Consider the following 23,242-nt stretch of genomic DNA (forward strand, 5'->3'; position numbering starts at 1 on the left):
CAAGCCCAGTAGTCAGCACTGTTTGTGCTGACATGAATTATCATTGATATGGTTATATTTATAAATTAACTGTTAACAAAATTTAGAATTTTTTGAAATACTAAGGCTTTTCTACCTCAGGCATAGATTACCTTAGCTGTATTTGGCAAAACTTTTAGGAATTTTGGTCCTCAATGCTCTTCAACTTCATACTTTATTTGGCCTTTTTAACTTCTTTGGATTCGAGCGTCACTGATGAGTCTTTTGTAGACGAAATGCGCGTCTGGCGTATAAAAAAAATTTAGTCCTGGTATCTATGATGAGTTTATTTGCTTTATTTGTTATTGTACAAATAAAGTTTCCTGTTACCCCGCTTCCATGTGGAGCAAGCGGTAGTTTGGATATTTCTTTTTGCGTTGCAGTTCATTTTTAGGGTCCTCTTCGAGGTCCGCGTTTAAACTATGTCGATTTCTTACAGACAATGAATGGAATTTTAACCCCTAAACTTTCAAATGTCGAGTGTAAATAGTAGGATAAAACCTATATAAGTACATTGTCGGAAAATATGAAATTTATTTGTACTCGCTACGAAACAAGAGAACAGCTCGGCGAGCCTCGCTTTTCGTCTTGTTTCTAAAGCTCATACAAAAAAAAAATGATATTTTCCAAATATGTACTTATATTGTATATGAATCTTATTTCGCATTGACAAAAATTAATAGAAAACATAACAAAGCAATCTCCAGTGTATTGTGACTTGGTTTCTATTTCAGCATAAAAGAACTATGAGATTGTTTCGAGAAACTGTAAAAATTCTTCGACAAAGTAACACTTACGAATGTTTTGCTTCTTTAAAACACAAGTACGATATCGGTCATCTGTGTGTGTGTAGAAAATAAATTTCTATTACATGTAAAATAATATTTTGAGCTGATTGGCCAAGGTATCTTATTCATTGACTATGTTTCTATGGGTTTTTTTAATTTGCATTTCACTGCAACAAATTCGTACCGCAACATATTACTTTTTTAGACGTACACTAGTAATTCCGTCTAGAAGGGCGCTTTTAGTAATTGTACCGGGTTCAGAAAAGCCATATCCATCTGTTGGACCCCAACTATTGGAATAAATATCTACACCGCTTAGATGATGATTTAGTGCTTGTGCTTCTTCCGAATCTGTTAATCCGCTAGTACCAAGAATTCGAACACCTTTTAATGAAAAATAAAATAGCATTTTACTGCAGAATTGAACTATTCTGTGACCAAAATGTCCTTTTGATTAAGTCAGTAAAAGCATTTCAACTTTTTCTTATAATACAAACAAATTGTTTTAATTCTGCTCGCACACGTTGAGATATATTCAGCATGTGCTTGTTTTGACGTCATTTGAAAATGTATGTAGAGATTCATGTTCCAGTTTGGAAACAAATGGAGCTGGAAAATGATATGTGTGCGTTTTCATATTGTGAACACATATTTCTTAATGATGTTATAAATTAGAAAATGCATTTTTATAGATTTAACACATTATGTCATTATTTTTTTAAAGCGATACATCATACGCTTGCAATAGAATATGGGAATTGAAAGTAAATCGGTTGTGAACAGTACATACATTTAATGTATTTCGCAATAACCTTGCGCAATCACAGTCGACCTTAGAAACTTGCGTATATGAATACGAATACGAATACGAATGTGTTTATTATAGTGACATTGTGTATATATACAGTATAATAATAAGATATTTCAAAACAATATTCGTACACCCGGCCTATTGGACCATAGGTCACTTAAAAATATAAATCATAAATCTTTCAAAGTAGAGTCCTCTAGTTCAATTATTAACATATATTGTAGAAAAAAGAATTGTAACCATTTATTTGAGATTTATCGCTAAACGTTGCTAGTAAATTAAAGCGACAGTAGTAATAAAATTGAGAATAGAATTGGGGAATATGTCAAAGAGACAACAACCCGATCAAACATCAACAAAAAGGCGAAGGCCACCAATGGGTATTCAAACCAGCGAGAAAATCCAAACCCAAAGGTGGTCCTCACCTGGCCCCTAAATAAAAATACGTACTAGTTCATTGAAAATGGACGTCATACTTATTTGTTTAACTCCAAAACATAAAAATGAACTAAAACTAAAAAAAAACATACAAGACTAACAAAGGCCAGAGGCTCCTGACTTGGGACAGGCGCAAAAATGCGCCGGGTCTAAACATGTTTTGTGAGATCTTATTTTCAAATCTCGTAAATCGATTGAATGACTATCCTCCATTTCGGATTTTAATGAAAACATGGAAAGATGCTTGTTATGTTTTACCTATCGCAGCTCCGGCATATCATCACTCTTGTTTTGACGTCTAGCTATTATAAGAGGTAACAATAGTTTACCGACTGACATATATGGACAACTTTAACCAAAAGCGTTAAGACAAACGTCATGATTCTAACTTTCTTATTGTCAACTTTAAATTTCTGAGCAGTATCATATCCTCTTATATAGTTAACATACCAATATAAATACGTTACGATCGTAAATGTTAACGCTATACGGTTTTCATACATTGGGGTGAGCTCCTAACACGAAAAATTTTCCAACTGAGGACGAACGACCGCAAACGACACTCCATGATTTTATATGAATTTGGTTAAATATACTTACCATGAAATTACATTTATATTATATAGAATATGTTTGCTTTCACAACATGTTCTCATCGCAATTAACTAGGTGATTAAAAATTACATCCATGAGATGTACTCACCTACGTCATAGTTCACCTGTGTAACATACACTAGCTTTAGTTTTAATTTTTGCGTTCAAGAGAACGCATGTTTCTCGTCGGCAAGGATTTTTAACAGTTTACTGTTGAAAATCCTTATGTTTTATAAAAGACATTATTTGTTTTCGGAATATCGGTATACGATTAATTTAATGTGAATCAGAATACAGCGCTTCTGCCAAGTTTCTGATATGCACGTTTTCGTCATTTTTACAGCTTACGAGTCTGGAAATACGACGACATAGAAAATGACCTTTGTTTAGCCGCCATTTTCAAACATTAAATCGGGTCCGAGGAAAGGCAGAATTTAGCTGTCAAAATCGGACATGTTACGTGAGTGCTACGTTTTTAAAAAGATATATTTTTAAACGGATGTTTATTTTTTTTTTTCACGCTCAGCTGACCGGATTTTTCACTGCATTAGAGCAATGCTACGAAACGGGTCGAGTGTAAAGTTTGGATAAAGTCGATTGTTTACAATTTGCAGTCTGTACACGAGACTGTGTAAACACATCACTATTTAAAAATCAGAATTGGTATTTTGACCAGATCTGATTGTTTTTCATGTGGAAAACGTCCGTATGGGAGCGTATACCACTATTGTCACTAGAACCTCAATTGGTTCGATTGTTTACAATTTGCAGTCTGTTACGTGTACACCTGGTACACGAGACTGTGTAAACACATAACTATTAAATCAGAATAGGTATTTTGACCAGATCTGATTATTTTAATGTGGATAACGTCCGTATGGGAGCGTATACCACTATTGTGACTAGAACCTCAATTGGTTCAATAAATTTCAATCAGAAAAGGGAATCTGCCCATTTCTGATTGTTTTATTTGGAAAACGTTCCATACAGGGAGCGTAGACCAACAGTGATACTGTTTTAACAGTTGATAAATACATCACAATCAGAATAGGGATTTTGCCCACAACTGATGATGTTTTTTTTGGTTAACCTTCCATTCAGGGAACGTAAACCATATTTATTGAAAATAAAACGTGCTCAATGGATCACTATAGACTTAAAATAGAATAGGGATTTTGCCCAAGTCTATTTGATTAATGTTGACATGTTTCATACAGGAAACATAGGAACTAGAACAACATGCATGATTTAGAATCTATAAGTTGCATTCATTCTAATAAAATACAGATTTGATATCTTACATAAAATTAAATCATAACTATTTATTGATTGCACATTGATATTTATGGAGCATAGAATTGCACGTGGATGATTGTTGCAAATAAAATAAATTAGAATCAGACTAGTGAATTTAAGTCCAGGTCTATCTGACTTTTCTAGACATCCTTCCACCCAGGGAACATTATGTCTACTTTTATTATATTTTAAAACAACACAAGCATAGCTAATATTTGGTTGCACATTGTTTTTTGTGATGAACCAACAGTTTAGTCAATTAACATATTTGCTCATATTGAAAATATATTGAACAAGTGTCTGGAAATAGTCAAGACAGATATTAAAGACACTAAAATGATACATTGTTATCTACCGTAGTACAATACAAATGTGATTGTAGTTTAAGCATACCAATACATACTTCTTTTAAATATGTCCAGTTTAAATCAGGACAGTAATTCTAGAAGCCTGAAATATTTTTCCAGAACAGCAAATTGCTGTAAATATTTAATTATTTTTTCTACTGATAAATAATTCTCCAATGCTCTAACAGACATGGAGACAGTAAGAATGGAGCACTGTTCTAAATACAGTTGATAGCTTGTGACAACTCTTTTTACTAATATTAAATTTCAATGTCAGTTTACTTATGACAAGAAGAACATGAATATTATAAGTATGAACTGCTATAACCAATTGTTTGTTTTTGTCGGCAGTAAGGAAACAAAGGCTTTTATATGTTTTTATGTAAACATTAGATTGTCTATTGAATAAAGAGTTTAGGGGATGCCATGATGCATTTCACAAAGACTCATTCAAGGTAATGGCTTATATATTGATTACATAATTCAGAGTGTACATTGCCAATGCATTTATTAAATATAATATGTACTAATTCTGTTTTGTTTTGAGTACACAAAAAAGAGGTGATAACGTAAGACTTAAGAGACTATCTTACCCTCACTATATGGGAATCACTGTCAAATTATACATATATCTTCCAATCATGAAATCAAAAGGAGTTTGGATGTTCTTTTTAAGATAGAAAATTATGCCTTAATTTACATCTTAAGTTTTCTAAGCAATGCCAACAGATGGGCAAGTTTCTGCTATAAGGATTCATTCATTGGGTCTGTTTTATTCTTAATGTGAGATTGGTAGAACCTGAGAGACATATTTATAATAATATGTATTATATGTCTCTGGTAGAACCCAACAGTTTATGCAATGGCTACACATTGTTTTTCCTAGAGTTAAATATTGATTCAGAATTCTGAAGTATAGAGGACTCAAATATGCTGATTTATAGAAACAAGATTATCATTAATTTAGATCTTGTAAAAAAAATTAGTAAAATATTGGTAAATAAATAAATAAGATTTAAAGCATTGTGGATGCAGGATTTATTTAAAATGCTAGACATGGTCTAGGAAATTGAAGTAGTTCTCAAGATTTGAAACTATCTATTATACAGCTCTTTATATAAACCTTTTATTTAGTCAGTCTTTACGAGATGCAGAAAAAAAAGAAGAGTTTTTTTTTGGAGTAACACATGATGTACCAATATAAACATATAATATATATATATTTCAATTGGTTCTCAAATTTTAGCACCAGTGTAGAAGCAGTTAATCTAACAGCAAAATGTAGGAAAAGCAATTTATTTAAAAGACTGATTAATAGTTAGCAAATAGCTTTCAATAGTCTAAGAATAGTACATGGAAGTAAAATATAGTATGATAATTCCATGATTATATCAAATCAAATGCGAGACATTTTCTTAATATTATACCTAAATATTAAAATGTCACTGTTTATTTTTTATTTTTGCTCATTATAAGCATAAAGTTACAAAAATCTAGTCTGGTCAAAGTCAAGTTGTGTATTATCTATATGCAGGAAGGTTTTCCGAATGCATGTGATTTTAACCTCGGAATTGATGGTAATTATTCACTTTTCAATTTCCATATTACCAGCCAGAATAATATAAATATATAGCATAGAGTTAGTATCTTATGCAAGAATATGCTACACAAAATTGAAATGTGTTTATTTTAAACAATTACTTTGAATTTTGATTCAATTTTGTTTTGAAAGATGTGATTATTTAAATCACATTAATTTTGTTTTTGCCAAATCTGGGGACAAATGCAAAATTCTTCTGAGTGACTAAGTTAACCAAATGACTGGGTTGAAGTCACAAAATACTACCAAAAGCTGTTTGGTTGATATATATTGAATCATATCAGAATGTATAGGATTCAGATGAGGTGAACCAAGACAGAAATAAAATGAGCATTTTTGATAGTGAAACCATTTCTGAAATAACTAAGAACACTGAAGGATACTGCAAGTTAGTACAAGTGTTTTCCATATTGCCAAACAAGTGTTTTTCTTTAAATACAACTATAGATCTATATTTGACAAGTTGCATTTTAGTATTTCTGATAGCGAAATAATTTCTGAAATTAATATAAACAATTATCAAGAGCAATATACAAGAGTTGTTCATTATGTCAAATTTTTGTTTTCTTTAAATTTGGAACTGTACATGGCAAGATATTCTAGAAAGTTAACCGTTGTCAAATGTTAATAAGAAATATCAAAACATTTTATTTTAGACAGATTTTTCATAGCTGGAGAAAATCATCTGTTAGCATTCTTTTTGGACTTATAAGGACAACAATCCTGGCTTTAATTCAGCTCAACATCCAAATGTTCTGTGGAAGCAGTATATCAATGGAAACATGTATACTGAAACTTTTCCACTGATTTGTCCTTTTCTGTATTTTTACACTTGAGTAGTCCAATACAAAACAAAAAATATGGGTCATGGTTGAAATGGTAGACATTGTATTCAAAGGTTCTACCACTCATAGAAATTTTATCAGATTTTTTAAATTTAGTCAGTTTAGAGAATTGTCATTATACAATAGTACAAGACTTCTCTTGATGAAAATATTTTATTCTAAATCTATAAAATATTAAAAGTAGTATATCTAGCAGAGAAGCAAATTCTCAGGGACTATAACTTTAAAAAAGTTTAAAGATTAATCCAGATTTAGCATAATCATGAAACAACTTTGGTTTGAGTCTTTAATAAACTTTGATTGTATTAAGGACACCTATTTACAAAGTATATTTTAATTGATTATAATTCTTTAATTAAGTAGAAAAGAATTTATTTCCAAAGATGTGATATTGATCAGGTTATCAAAAGATGACAGCAATCATATATTATCTGTTATTATATTAACATAGAGAAAACAATGGAAAGTTAAAGAAAGGTAATAATGTTTCCAAATAAACTTAAGTTTCAAAGTGGAAAGTAATGAAATTAAGGTTGGATTAGTTCTTGTCGATTTGTACAAGCAACAAGAACAACCTATTCAGAAATAAATGCTTATTTACTGTTGCATAAATATTACAACACATTTAGCTCATAATGAAGGAGCTTTAATATAATTATTTCTATACTGACCTGCAGATTATTTATTCATCAGATATAGAAAGATGGGGTATATATACATGTGAGTGCCATTGAGACAACTCTACATCAAGTCTATTAATTTTGCATACTTGTATTTATACAATCTGCAAAGTTTGCCATTGATACATATAGTTATGCAGCATAGCTTCATTGTATAATAAATTCAGTAATTTCGGTTTTTACTAATATCCGTATTTACAAAATTTAATGGAGTTACTTTTTAAAAAATTTCACATAATTTTTTATATGTTGAAATTGTATGTGTGTGAGAGAATTTATCCTCCACCAAATGAAATACTGCTTGTTAATCAGTAAATATTCTATATAATATAAATGTAATTTCATGGTAAGTATATTTAACCAAATTCATATAAAATGGTAATTTTTGAAATCTCAAGAAGAGATTTTATATGAATTTATAGGGTTAAATATACTTACCACAATCCACCACCACCCCTGGAATAAATTCAGTTTTTTGTTCACTTAATTGAAATTATTCAATTAAACGACAAATTAAAACTAAAGCTAGTGTATGTTACACAGGTGAACTATGACGTAGGTGAGTACATCTCATGGATGTAATTTTTAATCACCTAGTTAATTGCGATGAGAACATGTTGTGAAAGCAAACATATTCTATATAATATAAATGTAATTTCATGGTAAGTATATTTAACCCTATAAATTCATATAAAATCTCTTCTTGAGATTTCAAAAATTACCATTTTTTGGTCAGCACCACAAATTGTGTGACCGATACGCTATGGTTGTCTATTAACTCACTACTATGTTTTCTCGTTCTTAGATCCTTAGATACTATAGTACCAGAATTGTCGTATATCATTTAAATTTACAAACTGTATCTTATTCCCCATTATGACATGTTGATTTGAGAGTGGGGTGGTATGGCAGTGAGTCATGTAAAACAGGAAAAGCTGACCCTGTCAATGCATCGGGTCTTGTTCCTTTTAAGGTGGTACCCAACACTTTAACTAAAATTAATTTGGCTCGTTTAATTTTTATTAAGTAATTTTTAAGTATTTACTTGGACCTTTAACAAAAATATAAGAATTTGAACAAATTTGAACCAACCGTTTTATCAGAAAAATTATACAAGTTATATAGCAGCTTGACAAACACTTATTTTGATCACTGAGAAGCTTAATATTCCCTTAACAACACAACGTAATTAAAACGTTTATCTGATTTTACAGAGTTATCTCACTGTAGTGTTAGGTACCACCTTAAAGTCTGTTTGATTTTCCGGTTATGGTTTCAACCTTTAAGATTTCGTAACTGCTATAGGAGATTTTAACATTGGTAAACTACTTTTACTTCGAGTGCTTATTGAACTGGTGTAACTATGCGATATAACAACTCATATTTACCAATTATAGTTGATTCATATGCTATTCCTACTGTGCATTCGTTGTTATCCTTTTCTGCAGCTATCAAACCTGCTACTTTTGTACCATGGCTTAGAAAAGAAAAAAGGTATTTATAACGCTTGAGATAATGGGTTATCTATTGAATTTCTTTACACGAGCTTTTTCAGCGACGTTTGATTACATAAATTACACGAGTATAATCAACGCGTATTTTGTATTTTTCAAGTTATGTTCTTCTCTACAAATAGTAAATAACAAAAATACCGAACTCCAGTGAATATTTTAAACGAAAAGTATGGTGGCCGGTTAAGGCCATTTCGCGATTTCGCGTTTTCGCGTTAACGCCCTGTAGAATATAAAGGGCGAAAACGCGAAAACGCGAAATGGCCTTAACCGGCCACCATAGAAGAGTCCTTAATCAAACTGCAAAATCTAAAGTTCAAAACAAATCAAACGAATGGAAAACAAATGTCATATTCCGGATTTGGTCCAGGCATTTCTTTATGTAGAAATTGGTGGATAATAGCTATGTAAACCTGTCACTTGTATGACAGTCGCATAGAATTCTGTCATATTGACAATAATGTGTAATAAACTAACATATAGACACTCTATAGACAAATCATGTAAGTAGATATAAAGATAAACATATAAAAAGTGACAATTAACACAATGATGGGATATATAAATACCGAGCCATGCAAAAAGGATATTACCAAAAATGGTCTAAACAGGAAAGGTTGAATATATCAGAAACATAATTTTTATATCACATATTTGATAAAAATGTCATTGTCTAGTAGCTCAGTAAACGTGAAAACAGGGATATTTTTCTGATACTACATTTATTTTGTACATACGAATTACATATCTTATACCAACGTCATCGATTTTTTTTTGCCATACCTGTCACCAACATCGGGTATCGGATTATCATCTGTACTTTGATAATCATAATCGTTCACTGTGTCCTGAAATTAAAACATAAATGAGGTAAAGTATAAAAAGAATACGCCTATTTCTAGAATAAGAAACAAACTTCTTTAATGTGAAAGGTAGATATGCCTGATATACTCAATGAAGGTGAGATGATGCTGTTAATTTTCTCCTTGACAACATTAATATACATAACAGCAATAAAGTTTTTCAGCAGGTGGTAGGTATGCCTATGGGCATCAATTTCGTTACTTTAATTGCAGATTTGATCTTGTTCATTACTTTAATTGGAGATTTGATCTTGTACTGTTATGAATCCCAGATTATAAATAAATGCAGCTAAGACCAGACTAAATAGCATTGAATTGATAAATTCAACAAAACTTACCGTTATATTGATGATGTTTTTCGTTAAAAAATCAAACATTTTCTAAATATACTGCCAAAAATTACCTTAATGAACTTTCTTAAGCTAATTAAAATGTAAAAGGAAATAACTGTCCTTTTCAAGATTTAGATATTGCAGCTTTACACGGTAAACTACACACACACATTTATGACAAAAGGGACGATTTTTCGTTTCCTATTGGTTATGTCCCTTTTTTGTGTTTTGCATGTCCCTATTCGCAATTAAATCGATAAAATAATAACAAAATAGAAAAAAATTACTGCAACATTAGCAATAAGAATGAATGATATAACAAACATATGCATCTAATCTCACCGTGCACGGAATAATCCTTATATCTAATATTACAAAAAGAAGAAACCAATTTCAAATACCACATTTGCGTCTAAGTCAGTATGATCGGTCTGTAAACCATCGTCAAGGATAGCAATTGTTATTCCACTTCCGGTATAACCAGCATTCCAAGCTTCATTGACCTTCATAGAAGGTGATACGTCATCATTCTGTAAAATATTGATTGAATATTACAACGTTATGTATGAAATCATATTCAACCATAAATCGACAGTTTATGTGTTAAAAACATCTGATTTGTAGATAAATAATAATTGTATATATAAAATCGAGGACATGTGGTATGATTGTCAAGGAGCCATCTATCTACCATAGTTCAAGATATTTCATTATAACTGCCTTTAACAATAAACAAAAAAAAAAAAAAAAAAACATGTCTTACGGTCAGCTTTAGTTGACAAATAAATGAAAAATGTGAAACAATTCAAACGAGAAAACATAAATTCTCATTTACAAAACAATTCACGATATCATGAAATGAACCATCAATAACCACTTAAATACAAACTCCTGACTTGGGGCAGACACATAAACAATATGGCAGTGTTAAACATGTGTGTGAGCCCTCGGTCATCTCTCCTTGGACAGGTTTAACAGCACAACACAAGAAAAAACAAAAAACAAAATCAGTTGTAAATGTCTGAGCTAAAAAATCAATACAAAGCATAAACAACAACTAACATAAAAACTATAGACACTAAGTTCGACATGAAAGTACTCACAGTTACCAAAAGCAAGTTCAAAGCTAATAACAACTAACAACTAAATCGTGTTAACCCAGAATCGATCAGTAAAAATTCAACAAATTTAGTGTAAAGACGTCATTAACAGTCTATGAAACGTATGACTTTGTGCAATACCAAAATATAAGTGAATAATATTGACAGAATGTAAGATTCTGAGTACAAATACCTACATAACCCATGTTTCTTCCGATAAAATTATCAAGATTTTACTACGATGTTAAATTGATAACCTTTAAGAATAAGTTTATTCAAAGTATCAATGGGTTTACATCGGTCGTATCTAAATAGTATAACAAAAATACCGAAATCCAAGTCCATAAACACTGAGAGTGTGATATCCCATTGTTTTAAAAATTATACAGGTAGAGCCAAAAAATTCTGTACCAAATCTTTCTATCTACGAAATAAGTTAGTAAACTTTCAATTAATTTGTGATAGCAAAATCCATGACTGAGTAACCATAGCCATAGGACAGTTTCCCGAACAATAAGAGCTGGTTTTGTATTCTTCTGAAAACCAATACATTTACCGTTTTATAATTTTCATTAAATAAATTGATACAAGTCATGATAAGGGAAACTCTTCTTTAATCTCTTACCAAGTGCCACAAATTTGACCATTCTGTGTCATCTGTCTTTGGTACTCTACGATATCTTTTTTCTTGATTTACAAAATCTACCTAAAACAGTGAACAATAATGCACTTATCTGAACTGGACCACACTTATTGTAAACAATCAGCGAGTAATTTAAAAACATATACACGTATTTTCTGACATTGGTATTCAAACAAAAGGTCATAATTATCACATGAATGTATATGATCTCAATCAGTCAAATTGATACTGGATCTTACCCAACATGACGTAGATCTTAGTTAGCACAATCATAGGATTATATGTTATATAGTTTGTAACAATTTACTCAGATTAAGAACAATATAGTATTCATTGAAATATAAATCTAAAATAGATACCAAAATCTAAAACTCTTAAACAACGAAATTTTAAGTACATGTGTTTTAAAGGAAGTTGAAACAAAAACATAACGTTTTTGTAAAATTTTGAATTATTAGGCCACACCAATTTAATTCCTTGTTCGACGGATCCGCCCGCACCTATTTTTTTTCAAAACAGATTTTTTTTTTAATTTTTTTTTATATTCCCGCTTCCCGCATCTGGAAATTTAATCATGTCCATTTCCCGCACCGTTGTTTTTTGTAAATATTATAAAAAGATATCAACATTTGTTTTTAAAATCACAGCCTAACATGTATAACGATTTTCAACCTATAAACACCCCACCTCCCTGTGTAAATATCTGTGAGAATATTTGTTTCAGCATGAAACCAATGTATCCAAAGAGGAAGTGCTCCGATATAAATGTATAACAGCGGAAATACCTGTACAGAGCAAAACATTGGTTTCTTTCCCCCTTACCTATATTACCTATCAAAAAATGTCCGTTGTTAGAATAAAGTACAAAGAACTTCTGAAGGATTTGCCTTCAACTGCAATTATATTGTATGCTGGTGAAACAGAACTATCCATAGCCGCTGCATGTTTATGCACCTGTCCTGATTGCATGATTCAGGGGCCTGTCGTTCAACAGTTATCGTTTGTTGATTTAGTTCATTGGTATTTTCCCGTTTGGATATATAAATTAGATAGTTGGTTTTCCTGTTCGAATTGTGTACACTAATAATTATGGGAGCCCTTATAGCTTGCTGTTTGGTCTGGATCAAATCTCTGTGTGAAAGGCCGTACTTTGACCTGTGTTTGTTATCATAATCAGGTTTGGAACAACCTTCCCTCAGACATGGGGTCATATTACTGTTGAAGAAATGAAAATAGAAATACCAATGATTTGTATAGTGCTAATATACAAAACCTTTGAAAACTTAGAATTGTTTACACAAAAAGAGGAGAAATACATCATATTTTAAACAACTTTTCTAAAAGAGGGGTTCACTTATTTTGAATAATATTCAACTGTTAAAGTAAATTTGTTAACATGGTTAAAATTCTTGGACATGTTTTGACCATTTAATACCAGATAGATATATAGTTCTTTGGGAAAATATGAGCCCTTTTGTACTAAAAAGTGTTTTTTTTTTACAAAAAAATACATTATAACTTATATTGACCCCTCATAAAAGGGATATTCATAACATTAAGGGGTTGTTCCCAACATGATTATGACTTGGCTTCGCCTCAAAAATTTGCAAATTAAATATTTTTTATTAAAATGTTCAAATCGCTCGCTCGCCCCAATTTTTGGAGTCCAAAATCCGTAGAACAAGAAATTAAATTGGTGTGGCCTTATTAGTCTATTATTTCATTTGTAGATTTGTAATCACTCTAATACCTACACATGGTATTACTTATATTTCTCTAATCGTGTATGGCTAATATGTATATATATTTGTACGACTTTGCCCCCAGCAGAGCTCTAAAAAAGCAGTACAATAACGTGTGTTACACGGACTCTCTTTATGAATAAAGTCACTCGTGCATTCAGTGAGTTCCTAGGCACTTTATCGTACATCTTGTGACCTTATTACCTTGTTTTTAAAATATAATATATATGAAAAGTGTTCATAAAAATTATATTTACAAATAGGCTAACTTTGTCCCAAAATGTTGAAATTGAATAAAGTGTCTACGGAATTACTGACTGCAAGAGTAACTGCAACCACAAGTTTGAGCTTTCTAAAAAGCTATGAACTGCTTCGCTCTATCCTAATTTAAGGTAACATGTGTGCATTTGGTTGTTGAATTAGTATTGGAAATGTGGTATTTTTATATATTGATTGATATAAAATGGATGTACTTTAAGAGTGTGCGTTATACACCAATGCTTTTAAAAAAAAATTAAAACAACTATAAATATAGACAAGACTCTTGAGGTGTACCTAGTTTGGCAGAAGTTATAAAATACAGAAAATGCATTTTTGTAAACATTTTATAGGAACATTGTTTAGCAAAGCAAATCGTGCAAATTGCAGAGCAACAAAGCAAATAAACACGTATTAATAATTGATATTTCAATATTGAATGTATCTGTGAAGTATATGCATAATAAAACGAACATGAATTAATGACAGTTGGTCGGAAATGAAGTACACATAGTTAATTTTCCGGCATTTGATGTCTAGTCCTGGACGAAAAAAGTCTGTTATTCTTCATCTTATTTAAGCCAATAGTTGTTGCTGTATCTTAACCGCATCATCATGCAACAAATCAGAATCTGTCATGTCATAAGTAAGTAATTCAAGATGGCGTGTATGTCGACTGAAACTAATAGTTCTGCATCGTGATGCGAAACAATAAAATGTTTCCATGTACAAACCTCTCGCGGATTTGCTTATAGTTAAGCTAAAATCTTTAAAATAGTCCAAATCGAACTATACGGAGGGTTCCTTTTTTCTCTTCATGTTCAAGGAATTTGCTTTACAAGTCGAATTGTGTTAGCACAAACAGTCTCTTGAAGGTTTTACTAAATTATTTCATACGCTGTTGAATTTTTTGATGTCTTAAATCTGTTAGTATTTTTTTTTTTTTGGGGGGGGGGGTTGAGTCAGGAAAGAGGCTATCCCCCACTATCAAAATGGGTAGGGAGGAGGCAAAATGAAGAAGCAGTAATTTTACTCGCACACATCTGGTAGAATTTAGGCACCAGAGTTACATGTGTTAACTCAAAATCGATAATTTTTTTAAAGACTAAATTTCTCCAAACATCGTGGTACATACACCGGTATGCAAATTGTTTTATGTTCAATCTTTTTTTATTATGCAATCGTCTTAAATGAAAAAAAAACTACTTTCTTGTCAGAAACGTGGTACAATTTAAATACACAACAAAAGTAAAAAAAATAAACGGGATGGTAACAAACAGTCGTATACTTTTTCTGCACTTGTAGTCAGTTCAAGGTCCTCGGATATCGACCTGACTACTCGTGCAGAATAAAACTATACGGCATCGGTTGTTACCAGTCTGCGTTATTGTTATCTTTGTTCTGTATCTAACACATGTATATGTATTTAAGATTTGTAAAATAATTGCGCTTTATGACGGTGTGGATGGGGTTTTAAGTATAGAGATAAACGAAATGAATGGTATAATTATTAAGAATAGAGAAAAGCGAAATTAATAGGACAAATATAAAGAATGGATAACAACTGGCTTTTCAATGAAATTATATAGATAGATAGACAACCAATTAAGTACCCATATTTTAATTATTTATTTGCATCAATCATAAAAAATGTACCTCAGAATCCAGTTTTAAATTTTTAATGTCGAAGTCTTCTATCTCCTTACTGATTTTACGTGTGCGCTGCGTATCATTAATTTCAAATACAAAGTATTCGTGTCTCCCTATCTGAAACTGTACAAGAAATAATTATAAACAGTTGAAAATCATCATGATCATTGAATGGGAATTGTTTCGACTTTTATCGATGCATTTACACCCCCTCCCCCTCCCCAAAAAAAAAAAGCGAAAAATCAAACATAATTAATTTATGCACCCTCTCATTTTGCGGAAAGTATATGTAACAATACAAGCTTTGTGAACATATCACGATTAAATATTGCACGCCAGACGCATACATATTGATTATAAAATATCCAGCTATTTAGATAATCTGAGCAAATATTAAACTAATTTATACGCTTGTTATGTTTCTGCAATTGTTTACATTGTTGTGATCCCGAGTATATCTCAAGACCGATATATACCTTGGATGGTCGTTCCTGCAGTCAGGAACGGCCGATTGCTCTTCTGGTGATAAAAGACGTCTGCATATAGCCATTAGTTTCAACCGGAAGAGGATGGTTTCTGGGTAGTTCTTCGGACATCTCTTGATGGTCTGTCTGATGACCTAAAACTAACCCCCCGGATACTACACTCCCCCCAGTTTTATTAATAAGGCCCCCTCTACTGAGGGGGGCCCTGTGATTGTCGCCCAAAATCAATAAAATACGGAAATAATACCAAATTTAGAGAAAATATGCATCCATTTAAAAAAGTATATACCCTATCCCCCTAACAATTTTTTAAAAAGTGTAAAACCTATCCCCCCAAAACGGACCCTTTGTATCCATGGGTCTACTGATTAACTAAAAGATACTACAACTGTGAATTGTTCTTGTCTGGATCGTATGCCAACTCTTCCCCGTCTTTATACAAACTAGAACCGGTCCATTTAGTGGTTGCAGGTCCACTATATAGTTGGACCCAGGAGGTTGTACTGATCCATTCTCTGTCGTGAAGAGCCTGTTCTCATTTTTCCTCACTTGCACTGTATTTATACCTTTGTTTAGATAAGGAATTCCAGGGTCCCACTGTCTTCTGTTGGGACCCGATCTAACTGTGCTCACACACAAGACTGACGTTCCACTGTCTACTGGTGGCGGCTGCTGCTGATTGAAATTCCTAGTGCCAACATTATCTGTTTTGAAAAGTAGCCCCAATCCCAAATCGGGGCTTTCTGGATTAATGTATACAGATTCCTGGTTGACAGGAGATTTGAAAGTTATAACTTTTTTATTGTTGAGCACACTGTTGCTTTCTGTTGCTGCTTTTCTGTCAGTTTCTTCCGTTGAGGAAGGGTCCTCGAAAGTGAGTGATGTATGACTGTTTTCAGTATTGTCAGTCATTCCTCCGTCAACAACAGGAGTAGGAAACACTGTGACTATTTTCTCATCACTGGCCCCTTCTACCAAAGTGGTATGTGCCTCACTGTCTGAGGTGGAGTCCCAACTTTCTTGGGCCTCCTCATCACTTGCCAAAGTTGTCTCTGTTGTGGCAGCAACCTTTTGAATGCTACTGTGATTCTCAACTGCCAAAATAGCTCCTATGGGTTTCCTCATAATATTGGCTACTGAACCCTCCTTGTCGCCTGTGAGCAATGCTGCAGTAACTAAGTTGCCTTGGGGCACCTCACATTTCTCTACTAACGGTATGGCTGGGGTATCCACCATCAAGGAATACCCCTGGTTGGCCCTTATTTTCCAACAACCACTGTCAGAGTCCTTTATAAAAGTGAACCTCCTGTCCACATCAACCTTGATCAGTTTATGAATATCAGGTAAGGAGTACCCGTCAAAGCCTGGGTCCCTTTTAAGGATTTCCTCAACCAACAAATACCCACCTGGGAGAAGGCTGTGGTCCAACTCCGGTGCACCATGTCCCAATATGTTCCAGAGACATTTTAACACCTCTTTGTCAGAATTGGAGCATTGCTCTGACTTACTCTCTGCTCTAACCTTAACCATGACTCTGGGTTCTCTGTTCCCCTCTCTGTCCTCTGGGCCAACTATAGCTACCTCCGCTACTCTGCCTTGGGGTACAGACTCAACTACTGAGAGGCCTAACTTCATTTGCGGGGACTCACTCCGGCCTCCTGAGTAGTCCCGTTTAAGTTTAATGGATTTGTTGCTGTTCTGCTTGACTGAATTATGGAGGTAACAGTTCTATCCCTCTCCTGTAAATCCAGACAGTCCTTCTTAACATGTCCAGGCTTAAGACAATGGTAGCACACTCCCTCCCATGGAGGGTCTCTATCAGTGGAGGGACACCCTGAGACGGATTTACCTCCATTTGGGCATTCCATTTTGGAATGGCCCCTTCCCCCACAGTGGTGGCAACTTTCTGTCCCTGTCTGTCTGCCAGGTAGGCAGCTTCCTGCAATAGGGCTTGTGAGGAGTTGCTTGAATTGGTCCATCATGTCGTCTAATTTTTCATGGACTTGACCAAGTTTGTTTTCAAACTTCTTATTAGACTTTTCTAACTCAATTTTCCATGTACTGACTGGGGCCCTCTCAAGGGCCATGGTATCCCTTACATGGGGCCCCTGATACTCACGGAAGGCCTCATGGTGGTCTCCATACTGCCCATCAGTTACCTGTCTAACCTCACGCCTATTTGGCTTACCATATATTGCCTGTGTGTTATGTTGGAAAAGCCGTATTTTATCTATGGCCTCCTCAATACTTTGGGGCTGAAGGTTAGAGATTTGCACTCCCAACTGTTTGTTTTCAATGCCCTGGCACAGTCGCATTACGGCTTGCTCGTACATGTAATCGTCAGGGAGGTTTCAAAATGCCCTGGTGGACAAGGACAACACCCGATCAGCCCAGTCCTCGGGAGACTCCTCAGGGGCTTGCCGGGCATTGTTAAACTGGACCTGGACAGTCTCAGGGGGCGCCTTGAAACCAAACCGCTTATGAAGCTTCTCCACAAACTCCCTATAACTCACCTCCCTGTCTCTTTCTGTTATGAGGGCATAATATTCACTGGCTTTTCCCTCAAGACACCAGCAAAGTTGGTCCTTGCATTCCTGGGGACCCCATTCACAAACTTCTGCATACCTTGCAAATTTTGTGAAAAAGGCCTGCCAGTTGCCCTTCCCGTCATACTTAATATTTTTTGGGGCATTGGTAACTTTAGAGATGCCACCTAAAGTTCCTCGTGCCCCACCCCTGTTGTCAGGTCCCCTTGTGTTTTCTATAGGCCTATCCTCATTATTTGGTACTGGGTAGGCCTGTTGTCCATAGCCCACCCCTGCGGTGACCCCTTGTGGGAGCACAGCTGTATACCCTTGATTATACTGGTTCTTGGGTTGCCAATCCCCATTGTCATAAGATGGGGTCTGCCTTGTGTCCGCACCCCTATTGTCTTGCCCCTTGCCATACTTACTGCAGGCCATCTCGTACTGTCCCCCACCAGTGTAAGCTGGTTGAGTACAGGGTGCTGACCTCTGACCTGCATAGTTGCTTGCGTGACCAATGGGGTGTGAAGGTGTGCCCCAATAGTTCGGGGAATGTTTGTCCCACGCACTGTCTTTACCTGGCCAAAACGGCTTGTTCCCAATACTACCCCTGTACATGTGGTGAGAGGGACTACCTTGGTTTGGGTCACCAATATCATGGTGACTCCACTCTTTTTTCTGTAAGTGTTCCCTGTAGCCCCCATCCCAATTCCCTGTGGGTTCAGGTCTAGCATTAGCATCCCCGGGGTTTGAACTATATTCAAGGAAGGCAGAGTCCATCTGGCTGGGCCCTTCCAAGGGCCCCGAACTTTGCCCCTGGTGCCATGCTTCTTGCCTAAATGCAGCTTGGCCTTGTACTTGGGATGGTGTGCCCTGTGGGGCAATGTGTCCCATGTCTAACATCTCACCATGCCTGCCTTGGGCCTGAGGTGGTGGCCAAATATTTTGGCCACCTCCATTTGGGCTGAAGTCCAGCCTGGATAAGAGCCCCCTTGTTACTCGTAGGTGGGAGATAGTGGACAAGTCTGACTCGGTCACAAAGCCCTTGCTCTCCCTAATGTCCATTATTTGCTCCCCAGTTTTTATGCCTATACCTGGGAGCTGGAGTAACTCTTGAAAGCTACAAGTGTTTAGGTTTACAACCGACATTTGTAACTGTAAATAATCAACACTGTTTTTGTACCAAGTTTATTTATTTATCAATAAACAACAACAACCAACTCTTTTAATAATACAGATGTTTTTATTTTATTTTATTTTTATTGAATAATAAAACTTCCGCTTACGGTAACCCGTCCTTCTGATCTGCGGTTAGTAGCGGAAGCAAACAGAACAGAACAATAACACTACTGGTAACCCGTCCTTCTGGTCTGCAGTTATCAGAGGTAAACAGAACAATTAACAACACGACTGGTTCCCCGTTCCTCCCAGGTCACGTGATCCAAGTCGTCTTGAAAATACGAAAAAACAACGAATACTCAATGCTACACAAAAAACAGGGGTTCTACCGCGCTGCAAAACCCCTGTAATGTTATGCAATATTCTCTACCAGAGTATTACACAACAAAAAACGATCGGTAAAGGTTTCCCCCGAATCCTTTTCCGCGGGAAACACTGTTGAAGCGAACGTCGCCTCAAATCACAAAATAAGCAATTACTTGCAATGCACCACGCAAATAAGTGCTCGCAGCGCCAATGTTGTGATTCCGAGTATATCTCAAGACCGATATTTACCTTGGATGGTCGTTCCTGCAGTCAGGAACGGCCGATTGCTCTTCTGGTGATAAAAGACGTCTGCATATAGCCATTAGTTTCAACCGGAAGAGGATGGTTTCTGGGTAGTTCTTCGGACATCTCTTGATGGTCTGTCTGATGACCTAAAACTAACCCCCGGATACTACAACATCATTTATAATGACTTTAAAATTCTAATGTCTGTTAATGATCGCTGGGGCGTGGTTTCTCTGTTAATGACCGATGGGGCGTGGTTTCCCTGTTTTGAAAGATGTCACTTTAATAAAAGATATTCCTGTTTTCAATATTATATTTAAGTTGTTGAATTGCTTACCATATGTTTTCGTAAATAATAAAATTATAGAGAACTTGATTAAGTATTTGTATTCTGAAAATTGCACTTAAATTAATGGCAGTATTACTACGACTGGTCTTCAATCTTTCCTATAGAAATCGATCGTTTCCCATAGAAATCGTACAACTACTCGAGTTTATTTTGGACATTTTGAATTTATGAGAATTTTCAAAGACATGGTTCTTCAATGAAATAAACATAATAGTTCTTAAAAACTGGTCATTATCGTGATACATGGACTGCCCGTAGGACAGCGGTATTGACTGTGACAGCGATAATGACCTCGCCTTCGGCTCAGTCATTATCACTATCTTAGACTGTATACCAGAGAGTGCTATCTTGGTAGTACTTGATTTAGTGTACTACTTTAAAAATAAAAACTTTCGTAGAAGTTTTAGTGCCGTATATTGTCAAATTCAACGGGGTTATGTTTCTTATATTTAGAAATCATAAACTGATAAATGATACCCTCCAGCTCTGTTACAACTATTAAAAAGCCGATATTTAGAAATGAAAAAACTAAGAAGAAAAAAAGGTAAATAATATATATCTACCGAATATTATACACCATACCATACACCCAGTTCTTTTGTATGTGCCTTTGGTGACACTGATTAGTGATTAGAATTCAATAATAATTATAACGGCAATCATCCTTATCACACACATTTTCAAATAGACTGTCCTTATGCAAATTAAAACATAAGCTCCGCCCGATCAGTTGAAATAACATTGGTAATAGGTATACAATAACATTAAAATTTTTGAAAAAAAATTATTCCGTGTTTACAAAACGACGTACCCTTTTTAGAAATGTATATCCAGCATGTTTCGTTATAAATCGATCAATAAACCCTTCCGAATTGGTTGTGTTTATTACTACTCGACCTGTAAACTCTCCATCAAAAACTGGAGCACTGTAGTACATTTTTAAACAACAGAACATAAAAGTTAACAAATGTACGTGCATGATATCTCCAGGTCTGATTAGGTTTGGTTATTTAAATGACCTATGTTGAGGTTTAAAATTTATACTTTATGAATGACTGCATTTCTAAATATTGTTTTACATAGTGGAAATACCCTGACAGTAAATTTTTAACGGCATTTTTCCAATGTTATTCTGTCTGCATTTAGATTTGAATAAATTGATATGTTGAGTATACCTAAATAAGATAGCAACCAAAATGAAACAACACACAAAAAAGAACAAAAAATTAAAAATATACACAAAAAGCAAAAATAACGACCAGACACAAAATACCATAATAAGGTATTCAGGGATAGTAAATAACACACACAGTGATACATGTTTCCTTTTATATATTGTTTTTATATACTTGTGATTTTGTGTATCTATAATTAATAAAACTTCTTCTTTACACATGTATATTCGGTAACTACTACGAAACAGTCATTAGTGACGCTCCAATATAAAAATATTGATTTGCAGAGCATAGGGTTGAACATTACTTTAACATAATATTATGTATATTAATATGTATCTCGTTAACATTTATCCCAATGTTTTGTTTTAGACATAAGAAGATGTGGTATGAGTACCAATGAGACAACTCTCCATCCAAGTCACAATTTGTAAAAAAAAACAACATTATAGGTCAAAGTACGGTCTCTAATTGTTTACTTTACAGAAAAAAATTGTCCGGTAATTTTGTGCCAACCTCATGATTTGTTGTCAAAAGTCACGTTTTTAGTCTTAGATGCATGATTATTTTTATTAGTTGTTATCGGCTTTGAACTACGTCACTGTGTCTAAACCACACCGGCAAAATTTGCTCGGACTCGATGGTATCTAACATCCGGCACAATGACGGAACACCAATAGACAAAAGAAAGGTAGGTTTCTTCTTATTTTTTTATTTTTTTTATGATATCGAAGAATATATATACATATACAACTATTTTCTATTGTGAGATGCAATATTTTCTACAACCGTTCTATATTAACGGAGAAATAAGTAAAAATGCATGTCAAAATGACGAATTGAGTGAACCTTGCCTCGAAATTGTTTAATTTCTCGTTAAATTGATCACATTGTACGGAAAGAAAGGTACGGGAAGATAGATATTGACACGGAGATTGCAAATTTAGTTATTATGAGCATCTCCATAATTGTATCTCTGTGTATGGAACGAAAGAAATGGGTCATGTCAAAATGGAACTGTCCGGTTTCGTCAATGTATACAACCCGGTTTCGTCATAGATTTCAAAATGCATAACCCGGTTTGGTCAAATAAAAAAAATCATAATCGCATTACATTATAGTTGATTATTTAACTTCAGTGTTCAAAAGGAGTTTTGTGGGTCGTTGGAAAACAAGTTCGTTCACCGGACAACGGCTAATTATTTATATGAGTCTCAGATGAATCATTCAATTAAATAATAAGCAAACACTTGAATTCCTACTCTTATAGAACACAAATATTTTAATTTACTTTGCATTCCGAAATTTTTTAACAGCATATTGAGATTAAAGCTCTCTAAATATGCGTTTTCTATATGAGTTATGGGAAAATGTGTTGAACATGTTTAAACTTGAAATTAAAGTTTACGGTCTTAAAAATGGAAACGCACAATTGATATGTGATTTTCTCGCACAAAAGGA

The 23,242-nt window shown here is 34.2% G+C and overlaps 1 protein-coding gene across 4 annotated transcripts in view; it reads right to left on the reverse strand.

The window, feature by feature from the left end:
* The window catches only part of LOC143069797 (proprotein convertase subtilisin/kexin type 6-like), a 46,927-nt gene extending 25,337 nt beyond the window's left edge, over positions 1–21,590 (reverse strand). For all 4 annotated transcript variants that reach the window (XM_076244600.1, XM_076244599.1, XM_076244598.1 and 1 more), the window contains exons 1-7: positions 21,418–21,590; positions 15,523–15,639; positions 11,849–11,929; positions 10,525–10,653; positions 9,712–9,776; positions 8,806–8,894; positions 1,018–1,190 (exon numbers count right to left, since the gene is read on the reverse strand). In XM_076244600.1, the coding sequence (XP_076100715.1) occupies positions 1,018–1,190; positions 8,806–8,894; positions 9,712–9,776; positions 10,525–10,653; positions 11,849–11,929; positions 15,523–15,639; positions 21,418–21,585 (822 nt within the window). In that variant the 5' untranslated portion in view covers positions 21,586–21,590. The remainder of the gene's footprint in view (positions 1–1,017; positions 1,191–8,805; positions 8,895–9,711; positions 9,777–10,524; positions 10,654–11,848; positions 11,930–15,522; positions 15,640–21,417) is intronic.
* Between the last annotated feature and the right edge of the window lie 1,652 nt (positions 21,591–23,242).

The sequence above is a fragment of the Mytilus galloprovincialis genome, chromosome 3, assembly GCF_965363235.1.
Source record: "Mytilus galloprovincialis chromosome 3, xbMytGall1.hap1.1, whole genome shotgun sequence".
In the NCBI taxonomy this organism is placed as follows: domain Eukaryota; kingdom Metazoa; phylum Mollusca; class Bivalvia; order Mytilida; family Mytilidae; genus Mytilus; species Mytilus galloprovincialis.